The 25,996-nt window shown below is 40.4% G+C and overlaps 1 protein-coding gene across 4 annotated transcripts in view; it reads right to left on the bottom strand.

Annotated features, from left to right (window-relative positions):
* LOC128936996 (acyl-coenzyme A thioesterase 1-like) overlaps window positions 1-25,996 on the bottom strand; it is a 56,670-nt gene that overhangs the window by 19,942 nt on the left and 10,732 nt on the right. For 3 of the 4 annotated variants that reach the window (XM_054276308.1, XM_054276309.1, XM_054276310.1), the window contains exons 3-7: window positions 24,036-24,199; window positions 3,122-3,194; window positions 1,939-2,115; window positions 1,166-1,302; window positions 334-465 (exon numbers count right to left, since the gene is read on the bottom strand). In XM_054276308.1, the coding sequence (XP_054132283.1) occupies window positions 334-465; window positions 1,166-1,302; window positions 1,939-2,115; window positions 3,122-3,194 (519 nt within the window). In that variant the 5' untranslated portion in view covers window positions 24,036-24,199. Of the gene's footprint in view, window positions 1-333; window positions 466-1,165; window positions 1,303-1,938; window positions 2,116-3,121; window positions 3,195-24,035; window positions 24,200-25,996 lie in introns of those variants that run through there. The other variant, XR_008483015.1, reaches the window with a different exon arrangement.

Here is a 25,996-nt window from a genome sequence, read left to right as displayed (position 1 = left end):
ATTTCCCCCAAGCATGGCAAAAGTGGGATAAAGCTGAAAGGTAAGCAAGTATTTCTTCAGATTCTAAAAGATACAAAGTTATTATTTACAGATGCTTCTTGTTAAAATATGTTGCCCTCAGATAGCATGAGACAGAAGCGTCTTCATTTTCTGAATTTGTAAAAAGAAATGCATGAAGACACAAAAATAAAGCAAAACTATATCTGCTTTGATGAGGTATTGATAATGATATATAAGGCTACCTGTTCATGAAGATCCAAACCCCACCTAACATGGAAGACAATGTAGACAAATGAGGTCTTGTCAATCTCTCCCTGTGTTTTCAGCCCTTACCTCTGGTTTCAAAGCAAAAGTCTCGCGGATTGTCTCCCCAGGTCTGATTCTAGCAAGATTAAAAAGAACTGTGAACTGCATGTCATCTTTGGTGAGTGCATCTTCATCACACACTGCCAATTCTAAAATATTCTGGTAATAAAAAAAATAAGTAAGAACACTTATTGAGGTTCTGTTAGGCAGAAACAAAAAAAAATATTATAGAAAAAAATTATTATAAATTATTTTTGCAACTGTTTCACTAGCCGAGCAGTAAGAATAAAAAAGCATGTCCTTTTCTTCAGTAGTCTGCTAATGTAGAACATTATTACACCCAGTCTTGGGAAACCTGTGAAACGGAAAACAACTACCCATAACAGAGGTTCCCGCTCTCCTGAGACAGACAAGATGCCAGTGCTCTGCACCCCACTGATAACCCACCCAAAGAACAGACTTAGTTTCTTCATTCCCAAAGTTCTCCAAATTCCGCAATTTAGGGAAGGATTAAATTTACTGTCTTCTCCACAGCAACTTCTCTACTCTTCCCTTAGAACCAGTGGAGAGAAAGCTCTTTCAAAGTTAGCCATGCCAATGTAGCACCGAGGTATGCTACAGTAGTGCTTATTTTACTCAGGTGACAACAAAGGGAGTCTGGACTAGCTTAGATACAGGCATTTATATCAGCAATGTCTGTAAATAGCTGAGCAAAGTACTGCTTCTTATGTCTACTGTTCTGCGCAAACCAGTCTGTTAAGCAAGCGTTTTCTTAAGTTATTTAGCACAGAGAATCAACATAGTGTCTACTGAGGATTCTGAGCTATTCAAATTGGACAAAATTCTATTTTTTTACTACCTCAACTTCTCTCTGGATCCTAAAGTAGAAAGTCTCATTCCAGACAGGGTTGTCAGAATTCCTGATGGTTTTGGTCTGAAGCTTTCCAGGTGAAGCAGACGGCAGCCACAAGCGTACATAGCAGTCTGATGCCGTCACTGCAGCAGAAAAAAATTAAAAACCTGATGCCAATGTTATAGAGGAACAGTAGGGCTAGGCCATAATCCTGGAGATTAATAAATGTTACTACTTTTTTTTTTTAATTAGTAAAGAGATCACCATTTGGAAACAACCAAGGAAAACCATCTAATTACTGAGTAACTACAAACTGCAAATGTACACATGCACACACAAGGTACACTAAGAACCACGATTCCCATGTGAAGAGAAAGAGGAAAGTGGACTATGCCCACTGACCATTCCTCAGGCATAGTCCTTACAATTCCAGTTCATGATGTTAAAAAGTTAAACTGAAACTACAGCTGGTTCCACAAAGGGCTGTTAGGATGATTACAGGAAAGAAGAATGCACATTACAGCAAGATCAGAGTCTGGCTTGCTCAGCTGAGTCACACAAGCATGCGGAGGGGACATAATGGCTGTCTAGAGGTGTTAGGCACTAGGCAAGATGATCTGTTGCAGCTCAAGGCCAGCATGGGCCCAAGAACTGGAGGGCACAAGCAAGTTGGAAATCTTCATTTCACTTCCATCCTATATCTATTCCTTATGGTTAGTGCAGGCAGTGCCTCGAGCAGCCATCCTTTGGGGAGAGCCAGGGTGGGGAAGCGCATTTACTTTGTGAGGCTTGGCAACGGTGTGAAAGGAAATCTCCCAGGTGATGTCTTTCAGAGCTGGAGTCAGGACTTGACGGAAGATTTCCACTGCAGCCCGAGATGCCTAAATACTTCAGACTGGTATCAAGCAGTGAATAACATTGCCCCGCAAGGTTTTGGCACGAAAGTGGAACTGTCCCTTCAATAGAGTAGATAGAAGAGATCATTGAAACTCAGAAATACAGGCCTTGTCACACTAACACCTTTCTAGTGTCCACCTCTGGATGATGCTACGTGGCACTTGCCACTGGAGCACAGGAAGTCTTTGGCAGGCAGCTATTCAACCAACAGGGGATTCACTCCCTCTGGTCTCCCTCACATCCAGGCTTGGTCCTACATGGCAAGGCATGGATGGTCTCAGCTGTAACTCGAGTAAATCTTTGCAAAGTGATGCTTTTTCTTTTTTTTTTTTTTTTTGCTGAGTCATTTTTCACTAGAGGAATACAGAGGCCAGAAGTTACAAAACTGACAAAAGGCAGCTCAATGCCTCTGCTCTAACTGAGGAACTCATTGGAGACCTCTGCAAAAATGGCAGCTGAATAGCTGGTCCACAGCACACCTGGAGAAGGAAGCATAGGAGGCTGTGAAGGGGAGATAATGAGTTAAAGACACTTGAACAGAAAAGTACACAGCAAAGTCTGCTTTGCCTGCATGCTCAGCATGGGCTTAGAACTGGATCTGCAGAGGTCCTCCTTAAACAAAACTATCAATACAGTTTATTGTGACTGGTCAACAAATACCCTGAAAGATAAAGTATTTTAGAAGGCTTGAAATTCTCTAATTTATCTTTGATTATTGTGTATAATTGGTACATTTCAACAAAAGGTCCCTAAATTCACAGCCTGCATGGCAAAATTCCTGCCCATGGAGATTCATAGATTGCAGTGTCCTAATGAAGTCTACCTTCCCTTCTTGGCCCAAAAAATTAATCTGGGTGTCTTGTTTTTCACCAGTTCCCTGAAATGCCACTAGAGATGTACTCCAATCTAATGATACCTGAGACATTTGATCTAATTACAGCCCTGGCATTAGTATTTATATTGCTGAGCTTTGCGTCCGTTGCTTGCATACCTTCGGAACTAAAGAATATTGCTCACTGTGTAAACTCTGCAGGTGACTAAAAACACAATCAAACCACAACTCACACAGGTCTCTTGACTTGATGTTCTTAGCTTGTATGATTCTTACAGAAAGCATGTGGATGGGGCAAAACTTCATCTGCAGAGAAAACAAATGCAATAATTTGATCAGCTCAGAAAGCAAAAACAAGATGTATTTTGAACAATACAGGGGACAGTCTGCCCATGTCTGTTTGAAATGAGATGACCACCTTCAAGTGGCAGTACACCACACTGAGATGAAAACACAGCAGCACACTGGGCTGTTTGCTAAGGAGCTTGAGGAAATGACGACAGAGAGAAAACACAGCCTCAGACAGTGGTATGGAAAGCTTTCTTTGTCACCCCACAGGCACTTGTTTTCAGGCAACCTGATGCCTGTATGGCCACAGTGATGTTGTACTGCCAGCACCCCAAGGGTCCTGTGCCACCCATAGCTCAGAATGGGGCCTTTGGAAGGGGATATTAGGAATTGCAGCTGCCTGCGCAGGTCATGGCACAGCTGACCTACCTAGGCTAGGACATGGTACTACATGGTACCAAAATGTGCTATAAACATCTGACTTTGTATCTGAGCTAAGATTAAATTTCTGGGATGCTTGTAAACAGGGCAAGCTCACCAAGTGGCCCTGCTGACTTTGAGGGATCAGACCACAGGCCCAGAAGAGACCCTTCATACAAAATAAAAACTGCTCTGCTTTGCAGGTATGATACCACAGAATTCCATATCACTATGCATCCTGAAAATACACAATGGGAATGGAAGCACTTGGCTTCCAGACATGAAATTTATTTCTATCACAGGCAGGCTATCATTTTAACACTATTTCAAGTTACTTGTTCTTAATTCTTAACAGCTAAAGTTTTCCAGGCTAAGCTATTCAGAAAATACTTGCCATTTTCAAAAGACGTTCTGAAAAGCATGAATGAACACATACATAAATGTAACAATCTTAATACGAGAAGCAGGGAAAATACTTTAATCTTTTTTGAAATTGATACATTTAAATTTCCTTTTAATTTTCTGCTAGGTTTTTTCAGTTTTTCTGCATGCCATACTAGCATGACTGGTCAGCAATATTAGGAAATAATAACATGCAGTTATTACAGTCCCACTACCACTAATAAATTAAAACTTAAAGCTTAAATTACCAACTGAAAAAATACCTCTATTTGCTTAAACAGGTAATCTCATTACACCATCACTAAATAATTTGACAATTTTATTTTGAAAGTTAGCAACATGACTAATTTTTCTGACAAGGAAATTATTAACACTGTAGATACAAACTGTTGGGGAAGGAGGAACCTCTCTACAGAAAGAGTCACTCACTACAGTTAATCTGAAATTCTTTTAAAATTAGGTGGAGACTATTATTGGACATGTTTATTAGAGATGAGAATAGCCTGCATTCAGCTTCATTCAGCCTTGTTTAGAGGTAAATTACATTACATAAAATGGATATCATCTGAACTAGCATGTGAATTAGCATGTTCAAATAAAGGCCTAATATTAAATTTTATTATGTCACTTAAAGTTACATACTTTTAAATTTCAGATTTATATTTAAGAGCTACTCTGACCAGAGAAACCCTTATTAAACCTATCAAATCACTTTAGTCTATCTCTTGGCTTGTATAAAATTGCAAATTTGGTTTTGTGTGACAAGAACTCTTTCTAGTATGCTTTCCTCCAAACTTAAAACTGACATATTTAAATCTTCCTCAGTTTAATGCATTGTGGACATTACAAGTTCTAATTGGGACACTTCCATATTATTCCGGTTGCCCGCTGAAAGAATTTGACTTCAATATTCCTGTGCAAATAGTTATTTATCATAGAATTGCCAGGTGGAACACTCACTCAGCATTCTTAGTGGTTTTCATTTACGTGAATTATTGGATTATGTAGACAATTACAGAGGTGACTAGTTTTAATTAATATGTTAATTCTTAGTCATTTTGTAATCAACTTCTCCCTTGCTCAACAGAAGCCCAAACCATTCATAGGATCTGCCTTCACTGAAGAAATACATGTTGGTATAAATTTTGCTTTGAAACGTTTCGTGATGAAAATTTCCTAACTACTTATAAAAATAGTGCATCTGCAGGTCACCTTCAGAGTACTCTCAGATGTGACAGATGTTGTGTTTTCATCCTCTGCCACTACAGCCAGAGTGCCTCACTCCTTCTCCCTTCCCATTCCAACAGCAACCACCTTCCTTAAACATGCCAACATTTGCCAAATGATGGAAACATCAAAGGTGACTTTTCACTCCTCCTGATTCATGCAGCTTAGTCCTGGTGTGATTGCAGGATAAAAAGCAAACAGATTCAGATGGGAAAGTGTGGCCATAATAAACCCCGATGGCTCTGTAAACCCCACAAGGAAGCCAGAAACCATCCCTCTCCCAAAACTGCAGTTACTCCAATCTGTGCTAACCATTCAGAAGCGGGCTAATTCCTTTTTTCATCAGATAAAGGCAGAGCTAATTTTATTCAACAACAGTCCAGAGCAGACCCCTAGGGTCTGGTTTGGATGATGTAAAACAACATCTTTGCCTGAAAGGGCTAGTACACCAGAATATCCTTCTACAAAAAATAATTATAGTTAGAAGTACCATTTGCTGTTTTCATAACATGAAAGGCAACATGTAACTTCACAATTAATGCAATTTGATGAGTGCAGACACCCTATCCAGACAGCTCTTGACAGACTTGCAGCTGTACTGGCCTTGTTGGTTTTAGTTCACTTCCTTGGGAGAAACATGGTTTCTTGTACAGGCATGCAGAGAGTAAAAAAACCCTCTGTAAACATCCAGAGTCAAAGGCAGCTTTCCCAGAAGCACATAATTCTATTTTGGCTGGGAAATTACTAGTGTAACACTGGGGCCAACAACAGAGAGCAGGGCTCAGCTACCTGTGTATTGCTGCATCCTAAGCAATTACACTCCAGGCCAATAAATAGTAGCATCTCCAGAGTACCAAAGGGAAGGCTAAAACTTGGGGGGGAAAAAAAAAAGAAACCAACAAACTTCTTTTCACTTGACAGTACTTAGCATTAAACTATATTTCTGTAGTTTCAAACCAAGCTTTGAGGGAGTAATTTCTGTTTAAAATACAGAAAAGTCAGTAATCAGGAGATAAAACTAGCATGTCAGAATTGCCACAGCTGTATCAAACCTTAACAGACTGAAAATTCACATCTGTTACCACCATCTCCTTGATTTTAATAATACATGCTCACTGACTTCCTTCCATAGGAATGTTGATCAGCTCTGGAAGGACACATAAATCTTTTGTTTACAGGCAGTTAGTCACTTAAGGCTTCATTCCAAAAAGACTACTTTGAGCATACGAAATCTTAAAGCTCATAAATATTGAGGAGCATACCAAAACGATCTGTGGATGGCAGTAAAAGAAGAAAAACCTACCAAGAGCTTATATATTTGATTTCAGTCTTTATTGCCCCTCCATGCTGCTACTAGAAGAAGATCTCAAGGCCACCTTCACTAGAAAGTCAGTATTCTAGGGAAGATTTTGTAGTCTGGGAACTTCATCCCATAATTCCCTGTTCTCTTCTTTTTAAATAAGTCCTTGGTTTGTACATGTTGGAAGGCTGATTGGAATGTCAGTGTTTCACTCTCTCTGCGTCAAACTCAGACAGCTCTCTGAGCAGAGTTATCACCATGGGATAACACCAAATTATATTAAGCTTTAGATGAGGATTTTGCTGTCTTCTGGCATTTTGATAATAGCTGTAGGATTTGTCACTCAGCTTTATACATATGTTTTAGACATGAATAATAATTTCTTTCATGGATTACTTCTTCCTCCAGTGGTGTACTAGAAGCTGTAGAATATCTTGCCTACAAGATCTCACACCAAATGTAATTATTTGGCATATTCTTACCATTATTTGATGTTGGATGCTGAGGATTTGGACCAACTACAATTTGGCAATTTACCAAATTGAGATTAAATCTATAAATGTATAAACTATGAGAAAGCTCAATTACCAGCCTGGTTCTAAAGCACTTCCTTCCACTAGATCCTCTAACATCTAGTACGGGCTGTAAGCCCTTCCATCGGTGAGAACACTGCTAGAAATTTGTCTTTCCAACCAGCTGCCTACTTTCATTAAAATTAAAGGGATGAAAAGTTCTAGTGGAAAAAGTGACTGACTGAAGAAATATAGAAAACTATGAGAGTCTCATTTTGCTTGGGAATCACAATTGTCCCAAATTTTATAATTCGAATTTAAACAATTAGTGAGGAAATCTAATTCACCTTACAAACCTATACTGTAATTACTGATGGATTACTTCAAGAGTCCTTGTGGATTTGGGATGTATCTCCTGTTCATATATATCAGTTACCTCTTTATACATGTGAGTGGGTCCCTCAGGGCTTTGTATTGACAAAATTTCTGAGTATTTTGCCAGATGAAAATTATTCCATAGTCCACAAAATAAAATTTCTAAGGAGGGATTATTCTTGTCTGAGCGGAAGACATTGCTATGAATATAAAGGAGGGATTATTCTTGTCTGAGCGGAAGACATTGCTACGAATATAAGTTGTAAATTAATACTGACAATCACTTCTGTGTCAATTTGGTAGCTCTCTTAAAGTGCAAAAAACTAACTGGGAGATTAGGAGATCTTCCTAGATAGTTCAAAGTATCCACACATTTCTAAACATGTGGGTTTTTTTAATGTGAAACAAAAAAAAACCCACTCTATTCTTATTTCCACATCTATTTACCAACTTATACACACTGAAACACAGGCTTGCCTGACACAATGGCAGAGCTACCTGCAGTACTGAATTAAACTCTTTCCTTGGGAACAGAAGCTTTCTGACCTGAAACTATGCTTGCACTCAAACCTTTTGGCAGTGGTGTCTATTTACCAGGAGTCTGTCTGTACTCATGGAACATCAGTTGCAGCACTGGGATGAAATGCAAGAACTTTGTCATTAAACTTTCTAGATAAAATTATACCTGAGCTATCTACCCATGTATCAGCTCCAGAACTGTCTTACTAGATACAACATGGATCTTTAAAACTGACAGATAATATTCATATCTACAATAGAGAGATACGTCTGGATCTAACTGGTAGATGGACTAGATACTAATTTTATCCAGAAAGTACATGGCATTTACAACTCATTTTCTCTTCCTGAATGCTTGTATATTTTTAATCTATCCCTTAAGCCATCTGTTCAAGCCACTGATATTTTTCTAATCTTTACCTTTGCCTGTAAATATTACCCTGTCACCATTAATGATCTCTATAGGCTGTAGCATGTAACATTGTGTCTCGCTATATTTTAAGCCCATGAACGCCCATATTACTTTATTTGTTGCAAAATTTGACGAAGGATTTGATACATAAAGAATGATTCATGTAAGTAATTCATGCCTTGCATTCAGACACCATGTCGATTTTAAGATACACATGAGAAAAGAATTTTCAGCTAATAGTTCTGTTGATTTATACTTAGAGCCATCAGTTAAAATCTCTGAATGGAATTTACTATTAGAAAACTCAAGTCCAGACATGAAATACTTCCATGAGAATTGCAAAAGCTGTAAACAGTACGTTAAAAATAGTTAGATCTAAACAGGTCAAACAGGTCATTAGATGTCTCCCCTGCAGCTAAAGTAATATAGATTATGCTTTGTTGCTAGATAAAGCTGTTGGTTTATTTCAGCTGGGGCAAGCAATGAACATATGCTATCCAAAGAAAAGCACCCAGGAGGGCTAAAGCACTTTCATTTTACAGAAGGTAAGCTCTTCAAGAGCAACCTCCTCTTCCTTCAGGGACTTCACTCCAGCATGTACACCAAGGACAAAGCAAAGTATCCCATTTGCTCTGTGCTTCCACTGAAGCTCGCTGACAGATCAGTTACCAGGAGGTAAAGAGGACAGCAGCGAGACTGCAAAGCTCAGGATGCCCCTGCCCCACCACAGCAGCCTCTGCACCCCAGCAGGTGCAGGGAGGAGGGAGTTGGCAGGGAGAGCTGGAGCAGAGAGGCCCGAGAGCGAGGAGCCCAGCCACGGCGACGCACGTGGCTCCGCTCTCTTACCTTGGCTGGTGGGCTCCCCATGGCGCCGAAGATGGCGGCAGCGACCGAAACCCCAACTTGGTTAACAGATCTGTCAGCTGACAAACAGGCTGGCAGCTTGTTGTGCTGCTGCTGCTGCTGAAGTAACCTGAAGGACACATATAATTTATACAGGCGCCGAGCTCCACCCTCTGCCTCCTCTGTGCGGAGGAGAGCCTGCCTACATCTGAGAGGGAAAGATCTGCAATGTCAGAGGTGAGCAGAAAGGCCGACACTTTTAGTATTTCTCACCATTTCCTATTGCCCAAACATCCTCCCAACAGGTTTTTGGGTTGATTCTGACATGTACAGGAAGTCTTCCTTCACTCTCACCTCTTCCACAGATGTAGTCAGAAGATTAATTTTCAGTAGCTTTTAAGTTCTTCCACAAACACTCCACGAAAAAGAAAAAGCCAAAGGGAATGGAGAACTGAATCTCACCTATTACAATCTCTGGTGGGAGACCCCCCACTTCTGAGTGCTCTTTTCAACTTTTCCTACAATAGGGGCTCAATAGATTCCAAATATATTATTGGGAATCTTTTTGACAACCAGTAAATCATGACTCCTCAACTGGAAGTACCTACTGGCTGATCACCTGGCCACGGCAGAGATGCTGGTGAAATTGAGATAAATCTTGGCAGAGAAAGGGAAAGCTGCAAGCCTTCTGGCCTTTTTCCCTCTACCTGCTACATGAATATGATAATTTGACATTTCCCAGCTTCCCATCCTGTTCCCCCATCAACTTGCTGTTGACAGTGCTGGGTCAACAGGGCATCCCTAAAGATGGCAGAGGCAGGGCTTCCTCCATTTCTCCCATGTCTACCGTGACCTGCTGACAGGGTTCCTGTCAGGACACTGCTCCAGGCAATCTGCTCTGTCTGTACCTTTATCCACACTTGCAATTTCATGGTGTACAGACCCAGACTTGGAAAAGGCCTGGAGGCCACCATAAATTTTCAGTAAGGTATGTACTCACTGGGGCATAGTAATTCCAGATAGGATCAAGCCTCACAAAACAGCCAGTGGACACCTTAAACTAATGGAGAATGTCAAGAGTTAATTTTCATCAAATAGTATGAATGTGGTTTTTGACAAGTGAAAAAAATATTAATTATAATCACAATAGTTCATTACGAAAATAGGTTTACCTGAAATCTTTGGCTTCAGATTTTTCATGAAAGTCAGATACACACTCTGGATCATTCATTTTGTAAAATATTTCCCACAAAAAACTGCCACCAGCTAAAATCAGTTTTAGGCAGATGCTCCTGGGCTTCTGCAAGTGACAACCAACCACTCCAATTGACATTTTGCAGACTCTGCTCTGGAAAGCAGCACTGTGCTCACCACCAGGGAGGACTAGATGCACTAGGTTGAAATCTTTGAAATCATAATAAGAAAAATATCTCAAATAAAGGTCTTTACATGCAGTAAACACTAAAGGTGTTTACATGCAGTATATCAAAGGGCAGTTACAAAGCTCACAGAAAAATCAACCAAAACTCATTTGAAAGCAATGTGGAGTTCAGAGCAATTAACTGTGGAAGCCTGCAGGACTGCTGCAGGAACACTGCTCTAACAGCCTCACTTGGGCATTTTTATAGGACCAGTTAAGACTACAGTACACACACTCATCTTCTTGCTTCCATAGACACAGGAGTCTGTAACATCCCATTTCCAGAGACAAAGAAAAAAAGCAGAGAATAAAGGAAAAAGGCTCTATTCAAGAGGAGTCTTGGTTTTCCACTTTTGTACTGCTGTCTCAGCTTTAATCAGACAGTCTGCTGCTATAGTGAACGGAGAGACCAAAGTAGTACATCGACAAATTTACCTCCTAAACAGAAGGCAAGTGGAAAACCAGCCAGAGAACAATGAACTCCACTCAAAGAGTCTGCCTGGAAACGGAGCAACACATTAAAAACAAAACAGCTGTTTTAATGCAGGGAGACCCATGTCTTAATGGAACAGGAAAGAAGAAAAAAAAGCTCCCAGAATGCTTTCAAATCAAGGTGCAAAAGTTATTTTGGAGAACTATGGAACTAATTTTTCCAATAGCCCCTCCAAGAACCTAATGTTTCCAGTAAATCAGCATGGCCAAAATACATAAAACATTTTGTGTTTCTTGTCAGCAAGCACACTGACAACTACTACATCCATTCTCTCCTGGACATCAGGAGATGGGGTATGTGACATCAGGGCTTGCTGCAGACATTAAAAATGTACAGCATGTGAAAAGTAAGACAAAGTCAGCTGCGTAAGGAAGGAACAACAAAACTTAGAGGTTAAACCTGAACCAAAGAGGGCACAGCAGAATATGTCAGTGAACTAGAAAATAACCAGGAAATAACTTTAAGGTGGTACAGAAAGTCCTCCCCCTCCCCTTTTTAGAGGGAGGAAGTCATGCCAGGCTTATTCTAGTGGAGTTAGGCTCAGAAAATATGATACTGTACCTGCAGCAGCAGATTGTAAAAGACATTTCAGAAGATAAAGAAAAGAGATATTCTAGAAAGATTTTACTTGTTAATTAGGACAGTCTCATTCCACATTTGTGACTGAATCTTACTTCTTTTCCAAACTACTATTAAGAAAGTACTTGGAAATAAGCTGGGGTGGGGGAAGATATAAAATGACATATCAAATTACAACGAGGTTAAATTGGTTCATACACTACCTGTTGGCATTTGGATAATGCACACAGGAGACTGTGTGAAACAAAATCAGAATGGAAGGAATGCAAACCCATACTGCAAGCTCAGCATGAAAGAAATAAGTCAATTAATATAGCATTCAGCTACATGCAATTTACCCAGTGGGCTGCTCACTAATTGCCCCTTGCAGGAAGCTACTGAGCTGCCAAAAAACAAGCAGTAGAGTGGCAGCAACTCCAAATGATTGTGAACTGGACTATCCTACTGCTGGCATAAACTGTAAAGCCAACAGGGACAGAACCTACAAAAAATATAGAAGTTTCATTTAGTGGACATCATCATTTGCCCCAGCAATGGCCCTGCAAAATTTCAAACTCAGCTTTGGTGTACAAAAACTGCCCTCACTGAGGCACTGTCTTCAGAGCCCTTCCACCCTTGGTCCCAGCAGCTTCGTGAGGAAGGATGGCAGAGCACACTCCTATAAATATAAACCTCCCATAACTTTGTTTCAGAAAAGTTTTTCATTCATCCCATAAAATCTTTTAAATAGAGATAAGTGATGGCTCTTTCTAGGGCTAGATGCAGCCACACCACTGAGTAGGTGGAGGTGGAAGACTGCATTTTGAGGAGATGTATTTTTTTGCCAGACAGAGACTATGGAAGATAACAGTAACTTTCTTTTTACCTCATAAGTCAGTCTGTAGCTTGTTCAGCTCAGTGGCTAGATTATGAAAATTATATTTATCTAGGAAAAGAAATGTGTACACTCAAATACAAACCGCATTTTTTAAAATGTTCTCAGAAATTGAGGGGAAAAAGTAATTTTTTCACTAGCTCATCACCAAAATATTTTTTCCACACTTGTTTTCTTTAACTACTATAAAAAATAATCCAAATAACAACAAAAAGTTTATTAAAGTTTATCTCAATTTTTCAATTCAAAATTACCATGTGAAACTAGGAGCTATAAAGCAAGCTTCAGAAATGCCACATTTAGAACATGTAACATTTAATTGTGAAATAAAAGCTAATTTTTCATTGTTTTCCCCTTGCCCCATTCTAAGCAAACAACATATCCATTCTGAAATTATTTTAGAACTTTGAATACTTTCCAAACAACAATTTTCAGAACCTGCTGTTAATTAGAACAAAACTACAGGTTGTCTATCTGAGCAGCAATCAGGTGATAACATTTGTAAATGAACTGTCCTTCTGTCTATCAACATCCAGCCCTGTTTTAGAAAAGTAAAAGGTGTTATATCCTCTTCCCTATCTCCTGAACCACTGTTATCTTAAACAAAGGCTTCATACAGTAAATCCAGTATCACTGGCTCTTTTTCCTGGCCAGAGTAAGGGAGCTACTAATTTCCTTAGGTGCTTTGCAGGTGTGGTTGTAAATAGGGCAAGATAGTGATCTTTGCAGCTTCACCACAGGAGGAAGCTGCTTATTACTTACCTGGGGTATCTGAGGACTGCAGTGTTACCTTTCCAAGACACGTCAATGTAGAGCCACACATTGAAACCTACTGTGTTTATGTTTAGAAATTGTTCTTTTATTTTAAACCAAGCAATTGCAGAGCACCTAATTGAAATGATAATTGAGTAAGATGTTTCAATGTCATTCCACTCAAGCCAGTTTCTGAAACCTTTATCTTTAGATCTTATTCAAATAGTCTGACACTGATGTCAGTATAAAATTGCTTGTGCAAAGACCTCAGAAGAGTTAGGTAAGTATTACACTTCACCACTTGGCCGACAGGAACACTTGACTTATGGTAATGGTATTCAGCTTCAAATTATCACAAGAAGGGTTTCCTTCAAGAGGTAGGGTTGCCACCTACCTCTTGTATTTATTTAATGGTCACTTTTTTAGAATCAAGAGAGTAACTCTTGCTTTCTGTTATTGTTTTTCAGCCTCTATGACTGACTGTTCTTTGGGGCAGGATCTACTAAGGACATGTTTGCTACTGAAAGTTATTATACTGGGCAAGAGTAATTAAAACACAAAGGTTGCAGTGATTGTATGACACATACAGCATCATTTCCTTTCTGTTTCTGTCCAATTCTCTTTCAACTCTGTATGTGGGTTTTTCAAGGTCCAACATTTACCTGAGCACAGTCCTTAGATGTTGGCTGAGAAAGAAATAAAAGATATACAATAATTTATTTCAAATAATACAGAAATCATCAAGGGTTCAACTAATGCATTCCTACCAGTACCTTATTGTCTCAGAAGAACTTCAAAAATAGCAAGACTAAAACAGTAGCAGGCATCCTGACTGTGCTGTTCTGTAGGTTGGTATTGCCAGTGGGTAGGCTTCTTAACTAAAGCTAGCATCAGCCAACTAGCCAAAGCTAGTCCGGGCCTAGGTAATCTGGAAGATTTTAATGAAGTGCAAAGGTAAGAAAACCACTGAACTGAGCATAGAGGCAAGGCAAAGAAATATGGAAACAGCCAGTTCAGGGAGGACTGAATGCATTCAAGTTTATCACCAGTAGCTCTGGAAATACCTGCAAAGTGCCTTTATAGCAGGCACACTGATCACTAAGAACAAGTGACACAGAGTCCTTGGTAAATATCCAAAATGCTCAAGTCTTAAAAATAACTAATGGCAAAGTTTCATGTTGCAGCAGGAAATCTAAGGGCTAGTGGCTGCTAAAACAGGAGGTTTTGCTCCAGTCAAGCCCCAAGCTTAGAAAGTCCTGCTCCTACTTCACAGTACTGGCTCTGAACTCCTCTGGCTAAATGCTGAGCTCATTTGAGGAGCTGAAGCAACAGAAAACTACTCTTCTCCTTTTCCTGAGGAATTTCCAGGGCGGCCCTTCTGTAGTGGCATGCAGCCATTACCTCAGCTTGAGCTCAGTAGAGGTAATGTGACCATGGACAAGCAGCATTATCCATGAGAGCTGTCTAAATCATCAGAACTCCAAGGGAAATGAGTATCAGAGGTGGAAAACACGTTAGACAATTCAGTGCACATTCCTGCAAGTGGATCATTACCCTCCACTGATCCCACTACCAGAAAGTCACAGGGCTTTTCACCACCTCTCCGTAGGTAGTGAAGGTCTTCCAAGTTTACTGAAACACTGTCAAATTCAAAAACTGAATTTTTTCCTTTTTTCCTTTCTTCACTCATGTCCCTTTTTCTAAATACAAAAACTCTAGACATCAACCAAGCTATATGAACAATTTAAAATAAAATAACCAGAGTTTGACTTAGTCATTAGAGTTATTATGAGCCTTGCAAGCTTATTTACAGCAATTAAAAGCCCTGTGACTCACTTCTGGTGAATTATAACTTCTGACACCAGAAGACAACTTCAGGGGTTCTACAGAGGATTTTAATACAAAAGTTCCTTCTGCATTGATGCTTATCCCTGTAGAAAATATTTCTGATGAGAAAAATTTCTCGCTTAGGTGTGTTTCTCTTCTTCCACTCAACTTGTAATATTTCTGTGACAAAAAGAAGTCAAAATTTTCCTAATACAGCAGTTGGGAATTTGCCTTGCTGAGAGCACTCTCATCTTAATTCCAGTGGTATGAAAGCAGCTTTCTGCCACCTGCTCCACTTAAGCCAGCAGAAAAGGCAGACAAGTGTGAGCAGAGCCTGGCACTTGAAACACAGTGAGCATCTCAGCTGGTCTCAGGAAAGCTGCTTTAACCTGTGCCAAGGCAGAGTCATCCACAGAGCCTGATATTATCTCTGAATCTCTCTGTGTATGCATATTAGGTCAGGGTTAATTCCTCTGTTTCAGCAGCACATAAAACATGACACTTGCATAACACTGCAATTTTAAAAGATTTTGGTCTAGTAGAAAAAATATTTTTACAGGCACAAATCTTATTTAACCTCTTAACTTATATAATACTTTGGGAATTCTGAAACTCTGAAGATTTTTACAAAGTGCTTCTTGAAACCTGAGAACCTAGAATAGAAAATCATACCAAGGCCAAGAGAAATGTATAGCCTTCAGCATCTCAAGGAACTAGGGTGTTTTTAACTGCAGGCCTCCCACATTCATGGTCTATGTGGCAGGTAAGGCATGACATGGCCAACAATAGAAAAAAATTTTGAGTAGGCCATGAAAAGCATTGAGTCTGTTTAGAGCAGAACATTGAATTAAGCTACCTGCACTGCCTCATTTGGCAGAGGATTCCAGACCAATGTGCCAAAGGCCCAAAATTAGATCTCCTGGCCCTAGCCAGGAAGAGTCTGAGCTGGGGGAGATACAGTCACTCAGAGACTCTAGCTTCCAGGGGCAGAGATCTGATGGAAGACAAGATTTCAGACGATCACCTCTCCCATAAGCAGCTCCAGGAAGCTCACCCACAGCCTGCCAACGCAGCAGGACACAAACCACTGCTGGTGCCCTCCCTGCAACATGCACAATTTGTACTCTGCAACCCTTCCCCACGCAACAGACACATTGCAAAGTGGCAGAGACCCTTGCTTTGTATGATTCAAATCCACTAATTGTTGGTCTTCCCTCCTGTGTAGTTACACGCATACTGAATGCATTTGTCAGCCAAGTAGGAGCAAGCAAACTGAACCACAAAAAGGTAAAATGTCCTGCACAGTGCTGGGAACTGGAATGTTCATTCCACAGAGGAAATCATGTTGGCACACCCCCCTAAAAAGATTTCACTCCCATATATAAGAAAGATTTTGAAATATTTCTGGGTTGATGCCTCAGCTGACATGCCAGGACCCTGCCTACACAGCTGTTTAGGCTCAGCAGCCCCCTGGGCATGCTGGGAGCTTCACAGCTAAGAGATCTAGGAAGATGGAAGCAAAGGAATTGACCAACAGCCTAAGAACATCTAATGGGCATCTCATTCACCTTCTGACCAGCCTAGGGGGTAACCCCTGGTGAGTGGGAGCATGTCCTGTCATCACAGAGTGGTGGGTAGCCAGAGGAACAGGCCAGGTGGGTCAGCAAGGCATATGAAAGCATGACAGCTTTCCAAGCAGGTTCCATGAAGCAGGAGAACCAGCCAGCCCAGCAGTACAGAACCCAATCACCATTTTCAAACAGGGAAGGGTTGCATCAGAAAAGTATGATGGGCTCTGCTCATCAGACACCGCTTCCTCACGTACGCTGCATCTGGGAATGGCAAGGACCTGACTGCTGATAACACACAGCATATTTCTTCCTCCTCCTCCTCAGGCCTCATACACAAACAGCTGACAACATGGACAGATATGTGGAGTATGGAATGCCTTGTGCAACAACTTGCTTACAGTAAAAAGAGAAGAAAGGAAGTAAGATTAAACGGGTAATGTACCCCCTGCTCTTTGACCCTGTCATAAATCCTTTGTACATCTTAGGCAAGTTTGTGGGAAATTTGTTGTGAAATGGAAGTAGCAACAGTCAGTTCACCTGAGATCACAGAAACTGCTGCAAGCCAAAGGAAAGACAAACAAATATTGTAAAGAAAAAAAAAAATTATTCTGTTGTTGTAGAATACACATTCTATTTATGAACACAATCATTGTATACCGAGAAATTGAGTGTATTCCCCATCAAGTGTCTATACTTTGGAAGGCGTCAGTTTAACCAAGGTCCAGGGAGCACCAAAAGGTCCACTAGTCATGGTGTAGATCAGAAATGTGTCCCACCCTCTGAAGTAATGCTTTGAGGTGCTTCTTGTTGCACATTGTTTAACCTTATGGGGCTCTGAATCAAATTAAATGAATGGTTGCATTCCATTATTACAGATGCAGCTAAATGCTGTTCACTTGTCCCAAGCAAAACATTCTTCAGCTCTGGGGGGAATAACCTGAGAGTCAAAAAGTTAATTAAGGGTTTCACATGGCACCAGGGACAGTCTGCAAGAAGCAGTGAGCAGGGCACCTTAATTTTCATTCAGTATACTCATGTACTAGGAAGTCTCTATTAGTAACTCAAACAGAAGATACTATGGCAAAAGATACTATGGCATTGCAAAACCAAGAAACAAAGATACTGTAAAGCAATTTGATGCTCTCCTAAATAGGAGTAGATCTTAACAGCTATTAACAGCCCCTTTCATCCCCATCAATTGAAAGAAGAACTGTACAGGTGCATGCAAACTGAACATGCAAATCCATTTCAGACTCTCATGATAGATATATCTATTTGATATCTTAATTCTAGTTCTGGTCATGATCATTTGAGCTCCACTTCCTTCCTTCTGATATGTGTAGTCATTGCCATTATGTGGTCTGTCCGTGTCAGGACAGGGTTTAATGAAAAACATTCTAACAATGGAGCATCTTGGAGTTTTTATTGCTAGCTGTGTAGAGCTCAGCAGAAGTAAAACCCTCATTCCTTATACTCTGTCTCCTGCCCCTCACCACTCCAGATTACTGAGGGGATCTAGTCAAAATTCAGCCAGTCAAAAAAGAACCCACAGTAAAATGCTGAAAATTCAAAGCCATGTCTTTGCTGTTGGAAAAAATGTGCAAAAAGAGTAGAAGACATCTTCCTCATCTGCAGCTACTGGTAATTCACTAGTAGGTCTTGTGCTTAGACAATTCCAGCTTTTCTGCTCTCCATTTAGGAGTTAACATATGCATTTAAAAAGCCAAAAGCTTTGATCTCCTCAGACACTTGCACACATTCCTCTCAGGAACAGTCTAATTGATATTAATAGGATAATTCATAGGTAAAGTGCCACCTCAGATGCACCAGTGTTTAATGAACTGGAGCACAACCAAACAGACAAAGGAATATACACAGAACATCAGCCTGTTTCCCCCTCTCTGCTCCCTGAGAAAACCAAATGTTTCATATTTTTTCCTAGGTTTAATTATTGTTAAACTCCTGTTCCTCCTATTTCTTCGTATGTGTTGGTGTTCATGCATTCTATTTAGACTACAGATCTTTTTTGGAGCAAGGTCTACAGCTTTTCTGAGAACTTCTATCACTTTTAACAAATCATTTCTCTCTTGCCTTTTCACAGTGCCACAGTGCCACAAACGTCAATAAATTCTATTTCTGATCTTGAAACCTGTGTTAAAGCTAAACTATGTATCTTCCCTCCTACACCTTCCTTTCACATGGTGACCCCTGACTTTTCTCAGCCTCCACATCACATTTCCCCCCCATGTGATAACTAAATTTAAATTAAAACTGGATGATTCTCTTTTATGTGTAGCTCAATCAAACACAAGGAACTTGATTCAGGAATTACTGGGAAAAATGCATACATTGGGTAGGTCCAACTAAATATTCACAGGTGGTTTTTGTTTTTAAAATCTCTTTTTTTCCATATTCAATATTTTCCTTATATCAAACATATTTTAGAAACCTGTAGTTGACCTATATCCACAGATAGTGATGGTCTCTGTGCTTCATAAAAAGCTTCAGATGAAGAGACAAGCTGTTCCTTATTTCATGAAGACTCACTTTTTAATCTAACAGTGTTAGAAACTAACACTGAAATGCTCTTAGCACTGATATACAGTGCACCTCTTCCAAAAATATGGAGTATTAGAGCTTCCCAGATAATACCTTGCACAAGACAGCACATAAATGCTTCCTCAGACGGAGCCTTGGTTCCAGGGCCTGAGGTTCATAAAACCACAAGGGAAGGAAACACCCATCCTTCCCCTGTTTCACAGCTTTCTTCCCTGAGCAAACATTTTGAAGGCAGTTCCTGGAGACAAACCTTGAAGGATTTCCTCAGCCAGTTTCCATTTCTTATTGGTATTCCTATAGCAGAGGCACCAACCCCTCATTTGCATCTCATTTGTGTCAGAGGGTTTCAGTCTTTCCTGTTTATAGTTTATATGCCATCATGGCAGCAGTGCCATTAGGATAATTATATATATTGTTATGTTAGGGCTCACCTGCACACTACCAGGAGACGCTTTGTGTCTTAGATAACGAGGTCAGCAATTTCCAAGATCTGCAGAACAAGGACAAATTGTTTTGGCAATATGCCCAACTTACTCCCAAGCTTGACCTACCACCTTCCCCTACAGGAGACCCCATCTGCTCTTTTGCATTACTGTTTATACCTTCTGCTTTAGGCTCTTCCTCCAGGATGAATCATACCATGTTTTATCCTCTTCAGAAGCTCCCATACTGAAGGCCACACCAGCACAGAGGCCAATGGAAAATTCTTCCTGTTAAGATAATCACAGAAGTAAGGGTGAGGGGGCAATAGAAGAAATCATACGCCAAAATCATATCTGAGTAAGTTTTTCTAAATCACCATCAGTGGAACACACTTCTAAGCTGGATTTGCATTACAAGTAGCAAGAGGAAGCACAAAATAATCTGCTATTCACAAATGTACACACAATGGACTCACAAATAGTCTCCCAAACCCTCCCATTGCACTGTTGCTGCCTCCACAAGGAACAGGACATCTCAGCTCCACTGTAGCTTGTGAGATCTGATAGTCCAGGTTTTATTTAGCATTTAATCTCAGGTCACATTCAAGGCCAGCTAACACAGCTAATTCCTCAATTCATACCATTGCACTGAAATTCTGAGGCACCTGAATTTTCAGATCACCATGCTTTGTAGACCTAATAATTCTGACTTGACTGTGCACGTAAATTGAAGATATGGCCCTCAAAACAGACATATTACAAGTGAATTCCTGGTCCAAACAGAATTGATAGTGAAACTATCACTAAGAAATACACATCTTAAACCAGAGCTGTCACGCTCAGCAGCTCTGCAGAGAGTGAGCTCCATACAAAGTAGAGCGGCTGGCTTAGGGAAAGCATTGCAGCTACCTAATGTGCTAACCAGCAAAACAAAGCACCATGCACCCTCCGTGGGTGTTAAGCCGCATGTATGCTTCCTATAAAACAATCATCCAACCTACGTGGTCTACCAAGGTGTTAGCACAGGGCCTGCTACCCCAGGCTCACTTGCCACTCACAGAAGAAACAGTGCACCCCAATACTTAGCACTGCATGAGATTTTGCAGCCTTTTGACACACCCTGAGCCAGATATCATCTCCTTGGCTAAGGCTTGTACTGTATCTGTACACAACTGTTGCTCTCACTGTTGCTATAGCTGTACATTATGAAACCCCTCAAATACGCAATACATCCGTTTTTGGCACAGCTCTCTTGAGCAGGTGTGTTGTGCAATGCACTCTTCAGAGCTAGCAGGGATTAAACAGCATTTTGTGGGTCCCAGGAGATGCAGTTTATATTCGTCTGAGCACCATAAGGCCAAGTTTGCTCTATTCAGCAGAGCCAAAGGCTGTTGCAAATTCAGACACACAAAGACAGGAGGAGAAAAGAATTATGAAGTTTAGGACAAGTTCAGCACAGATGAATTTTTAAGTTTCCAACTTGTAACAATTTAAGATAAAGCTTTCTATATAAGCATGTTCCAAAATGCAGACATTTGGAGAAAAGTGTCTCTGGGCTAAAAATGTTCTGACTTATTCCAGGGAAGGTAAAGGAAGCTGAGAAGCAGATGTTTTGTGTAAAATATCTTCCTAAAACTCTGCTATATGAAGCTTTTGGGATCTTGTCACTTTTGTTGAAGCGTCGCCTTAGATAATACGACGTGGTTGGGATAGTTTGAAAACTTGGAATTGCTAGGCTTTATTGCTAGAGGGTTTGGTGCCTTAAAACACAGTGACACCATGTGGCCAATCGCTCAGGATGGAAACAACACACTCATGGAAAGGGCAGTGTACCATTCTCTCATTTATCTTTGGCTTTATTGAATTTGTCTTAGGCATGCTTGAAACTATATTAACTACTGAGAGCAAACTAGGTTAGAATCTTCATCTGGGCAGGTAAACAAAGCCAAAGCCAATGATCAGTTTGGATTTCAGCATATGTTCAGAAGACTCAAGCTTGCAAAATTGTCCAGTAAAACCTACCTCTAAATTCAGCAAGCAAATACCCATAAGAACAGTTTGCACATATGTCAAAACATCATATTCACTTGCAAGCAATTTGTAGAGCTATGATTCAACATTCTCAAAAAAGTGCACCTGGAAGTTGCACTTAAATATCTATAGTTTTATTCTGCAGTAGTATCACAAAAACTTGCAATTAATTTTGAAAATGGAAATATATTTGCCTTGCTCTCATGGCTTGTTTTTCTTCCAAATGGATACAGTTACCCCCACTTATTTTTACAGATATTTCTGCATGAAATATTTAAAGTTGCAAGTGGGAATATTGCTGCTAGGAATCTTCTCAGTAGGTTTGTTATCACTCTGCATTATATAATATGATGGCTGATGTGATGAATCCTCTCTCCCTAGCACAGTCCTTTTTTCCAAATGAGGTGCTGCACATTGGAAAGGTTCAACTCACAACAAATGGTAAGAATGGGCAGATCTCTTTGAAAGACAGACACACACACGGGCAGGCAAATAGGTAGATGAAAACTGAATACAGAATACCCCTTAAACAGAAGGAGAAAAATATACTAGTTAGCTCTTCACAGGGAATATATTCACTCAGTAGTACTAATGCTCATTAAGAAATGTGTATTTTCAGGCAGTGTTCAGAGCACCTTGCTCTCAAGGGCAGAGAGGAAGTGAAAATACAACAGTATTGTTGCATAGGCTTTGCAAAGTCAGTGTGCCATCAATGTCTTTTTTGCTGATGAGTTACATAACATGCTGGTGTCATTTTTTCTATTCCATACTGAACTCCTGGTGAGCAATTTATGTCAATACTATCACAGTGCATCTGAATGTAAATGAAATAGGCTAATTTGAAAGGTGATCTAAAAGGATTTTCACCCACATATATAATAGTTTCACCTCTATACATAGCAGTTAGAGCCTAGGAAGCACCAGCTAATTAGATACAGGACTTTCTGACTGTTCAAAACAGGAATTTGAGCTGAGGAAGATTACTGACCTGACCCTTCAAATTTTGTCACCCTCACTGGTGAGATGATGCTGCCATCTTGTGACTTGCAAATTTTACTTAGCCACAGGTGACACTTTTTCCCCTAGACTGGGAGGATAGAGTACATGATCTCCCTGGTACAGAGGTGCAGTAATGATGCTTTGAGCAGCCAAGCCTTCTTTTCTATTCAGACCCACATTGTCTCTGCTTAGTTTTGTTATCTGTCTTCCATGGACTGCACCCTTCAGTGTCAACATGGTTGCTAAAGGAATTGCTGTCCATGGACAGGCCAGAGTAGAGGCAATCCTGCAGAGGGGATGAAGCCTACAGTTTAAAGGACTAGGGGTTTGTAATAAAAGCTAAAGAATATCCCCCTGCTGCCAAGAGAATCATATGTGCTGGAAAGCAAAACACACATTTAGCCAGCAGTAGAAAATTGCAGTATACACTGAAAAAAAATTAAAAAGACATTTTCTTTACAGCTGGGAAGCATTATTATAAATTATTACATAGTTTGGTATATTGAGGATAAAACTCTCCATCATCTCAAGTGTAAAGTTTGTATATTTATGGTAACATTTTTCTTGCTTGAAAATGTTGTCACTGTATTCTGAATCTAAATAGGGTTGTTCCATCTGCTCACATTAAATAAAATAGCTGTATGTCAAATGGATATGCTGTTCCCTGAGCAATACAGGCTTCAGCTGTGCAATGACTGCTTACCCAGCGTTTTGAAATACCTGTAAAAAGGTTAGTGTGACTGCAATCACATTGAAAAGCAAGCTGGGATCCCCTCTCCTAGTGAGGCCTCGTTCTTTCCTTATACCCCAACCACATGTGCCTCCATCAGTGTGTACTCCCGCAGCACTTTTCAGCTGAAGACACAGAATCAAGTATTGAGCTGCTGGCAATACGAAATGCATGGCAAGGCAGGAGCAGGCTCATACCAGGAACAAGCAGGTTTGAGGGCTCTGAGCCAGCAAGGCAGCTGCTCTGAGCTCAGATAGATTGTTTGGGAGAGCCCCCAGACAGCATGTACAGCTAAAAGGTTCCCTCAACACCTCTACCTGGAGACAAAGCATCAATCCTTCCTCTCTACCAAAGCCTCAACCACCATTGCACACCCAAATCATATTTCCTTTCAAATCCTTGCTTGCCAAAGGAAACCAAACCATCCTGCACTCAGTTTCTGATCAGAGTTTCCAGGACATACTGTATGTTCTTCAGGATATGGCATAGCAGAACAAGAGCTCCCAAATAGCCACTGCAGGTTATGTTTACCCATACAGTAAACTATGATTCTAGAATATGGAAAGAGGAAAAATGAACCTCTATACTCACCTAGCATCCATTTTTGTAACATGTTGATCACTTTGGCATCAATCTATTACTCATAGATGTGTAAAATCCCACTGATAATAATCTGAGGTCCTTCAGGATATGTACCATATTTTCTCATATAATCTCATGGTCAAAAGTCCTAGTGACAGTGTTCAGGACTCCACCTAGTGAGCTAAAACAAGAAGTCTTTAGAGCAGACAGATATTGCTGAAGAGACCATTCTTTTCCTCTGACAGGGATAGAAGACCAGCTTAAGACAGCAGAAAGTATTCCACTGTCAGAAAACCTTTACAAATCCAGGCCATGTTCAGGGATTGCTGATGTTTTTAGTACTATGGAAGTAAGTCAAGGATACATTGGAAATCCATACCTGGCAAGGATATATCCTTTTTCTCTTGCAAACTTAATCCATATACAGAAATGTACAGCCACGTATTAATGAAAGAGGTAATATTTCCCTATGGAAATCCTTGTCATATCAGCATTTGCATCTCCATATTCTTAAAGCCCAATTCCAGACAAACAAGATACTTTATTTTATTTTTAGATAGAATCCACCTCTGCAATAAGAGTTTGTGCTGGGTCTGCCATTTCTTCCTCATTTCACAATGAGGTCTTAAGAGCTACCAGAAGCATTGAGCAAGCCCTTCTGCCCTGAAGCAAATACAATCTTTAAATCCTTCTAATATATAATCTCCTCTCTCTTGCAGTAATATATCAGGCTCTTCCTTTTCTCATCCTACTCCCAGAATGGATTCAGGTTGCAGCAGCAGTTCAAATAGTCAGTGGATTAACAGAGGAGCAAAGTCCATATCAGTGCTAAGTATGTTGTAGTTCAAAAGGTTACTAATCAGACAAAAACCTGATCATTAATAAATTTCCTTTCAACAAACCTCATCACAACAATCTGATCCCCTGTATTACAAGAGATACAGAATTCATTTTGCAAAGTTTGTTGAGAATAAGAACTCAACATAAGGCTGGAATTCTTCTAAAGAGAGACAAGAGGAAAGAAAGAAAAGCAGAATTCAGGAAACCTAATGGAGGAAAACAAACTAAAATAGGTGGAGAACAAAACAAAGGATCAGGAAGTGATAAACTGCAGAAGCTCAGACCTCTGGTAGTGTGGGGGCAACTGCAGAAGAGAATTTTGGTTTGGTCTGTGGCTATTGCCTGAAAGTAGGTACCTGATGTGCCTGCTGTTTCTATGGTACTGGCAGAAGACAGAGCTGAGGGTGCTGCTACCACCATATTGAAAACATCCTTAAATCTGCTTTCAGTTTTCACACCTCTTCAATGAAAACCTAAAACCCTTCAAGAGAAATCTTGCAAAGATAAAAGTGTTCCTGACTGTCTCCACGTGGAATCTCGTACTGGAGAATTGGGGACCGCAGCAGAGAAATCATCCTTACCATCCACAAACACTCCTCTGCTCCCAGAAGAGCTGTATTTCACACACCAAGTAACATTCTGTCGAGAATCTCCTGGACTCTGGGATCTGTACATGTGGTGACCCTCAGAAAAATCACTCTGTTTTTTGGGTGTAGCAGGAGGCTCTGTCCCAGGAACACCACCTCATGAGGAGAATTCTGCACTGTTCCACAGACAGAGTAGCAGGAAAGCAGCTGAGACAGGCACAGGCACTGCTCAACTAACAACCATATGCACACTGATACCCTGAACAGCCTGCTCAGAGGCCACAAAAGCAATGTGTTTTACTATGTGAGTGCTACATGAAAGGACCCTGTTGTCAAACCTGGCTAGGAGCTGCAGAGTATACACAGGATTTATGAGACTAACCTCTGGATTCCCCCAGAGCACAGGAAATTGCATTCCTTTGAGATCTGGACTGATGTTCATTGATAATGCAAAATTATGTTCCTCTGCAGGGAGACGAAAAGCAAAGCGAAAGCACTGGAAAGCCAAATAGCCTTATGTGGAGAACTGAGAGGACTGAAGAA

The sequence above is a fragment of the Melozone crissalis genome, unplaced genomic scaffold, assembly GCF_028551555.1.
Source record: "Melozone crissalis strain CALT ecotype California unplaced genomic scaffold, PUWL_Pcris_2 ptg000018l_1, whole genome shotgun sequence".
NCBI lineage: Eukaryota > Metazoa > Chordata > Aves > Passeriformes > Passerellidae > Melozone > Melozone crissalis.
This window is presented reverse-complemented; position numbering and strand designations above follow the sequence as displayed.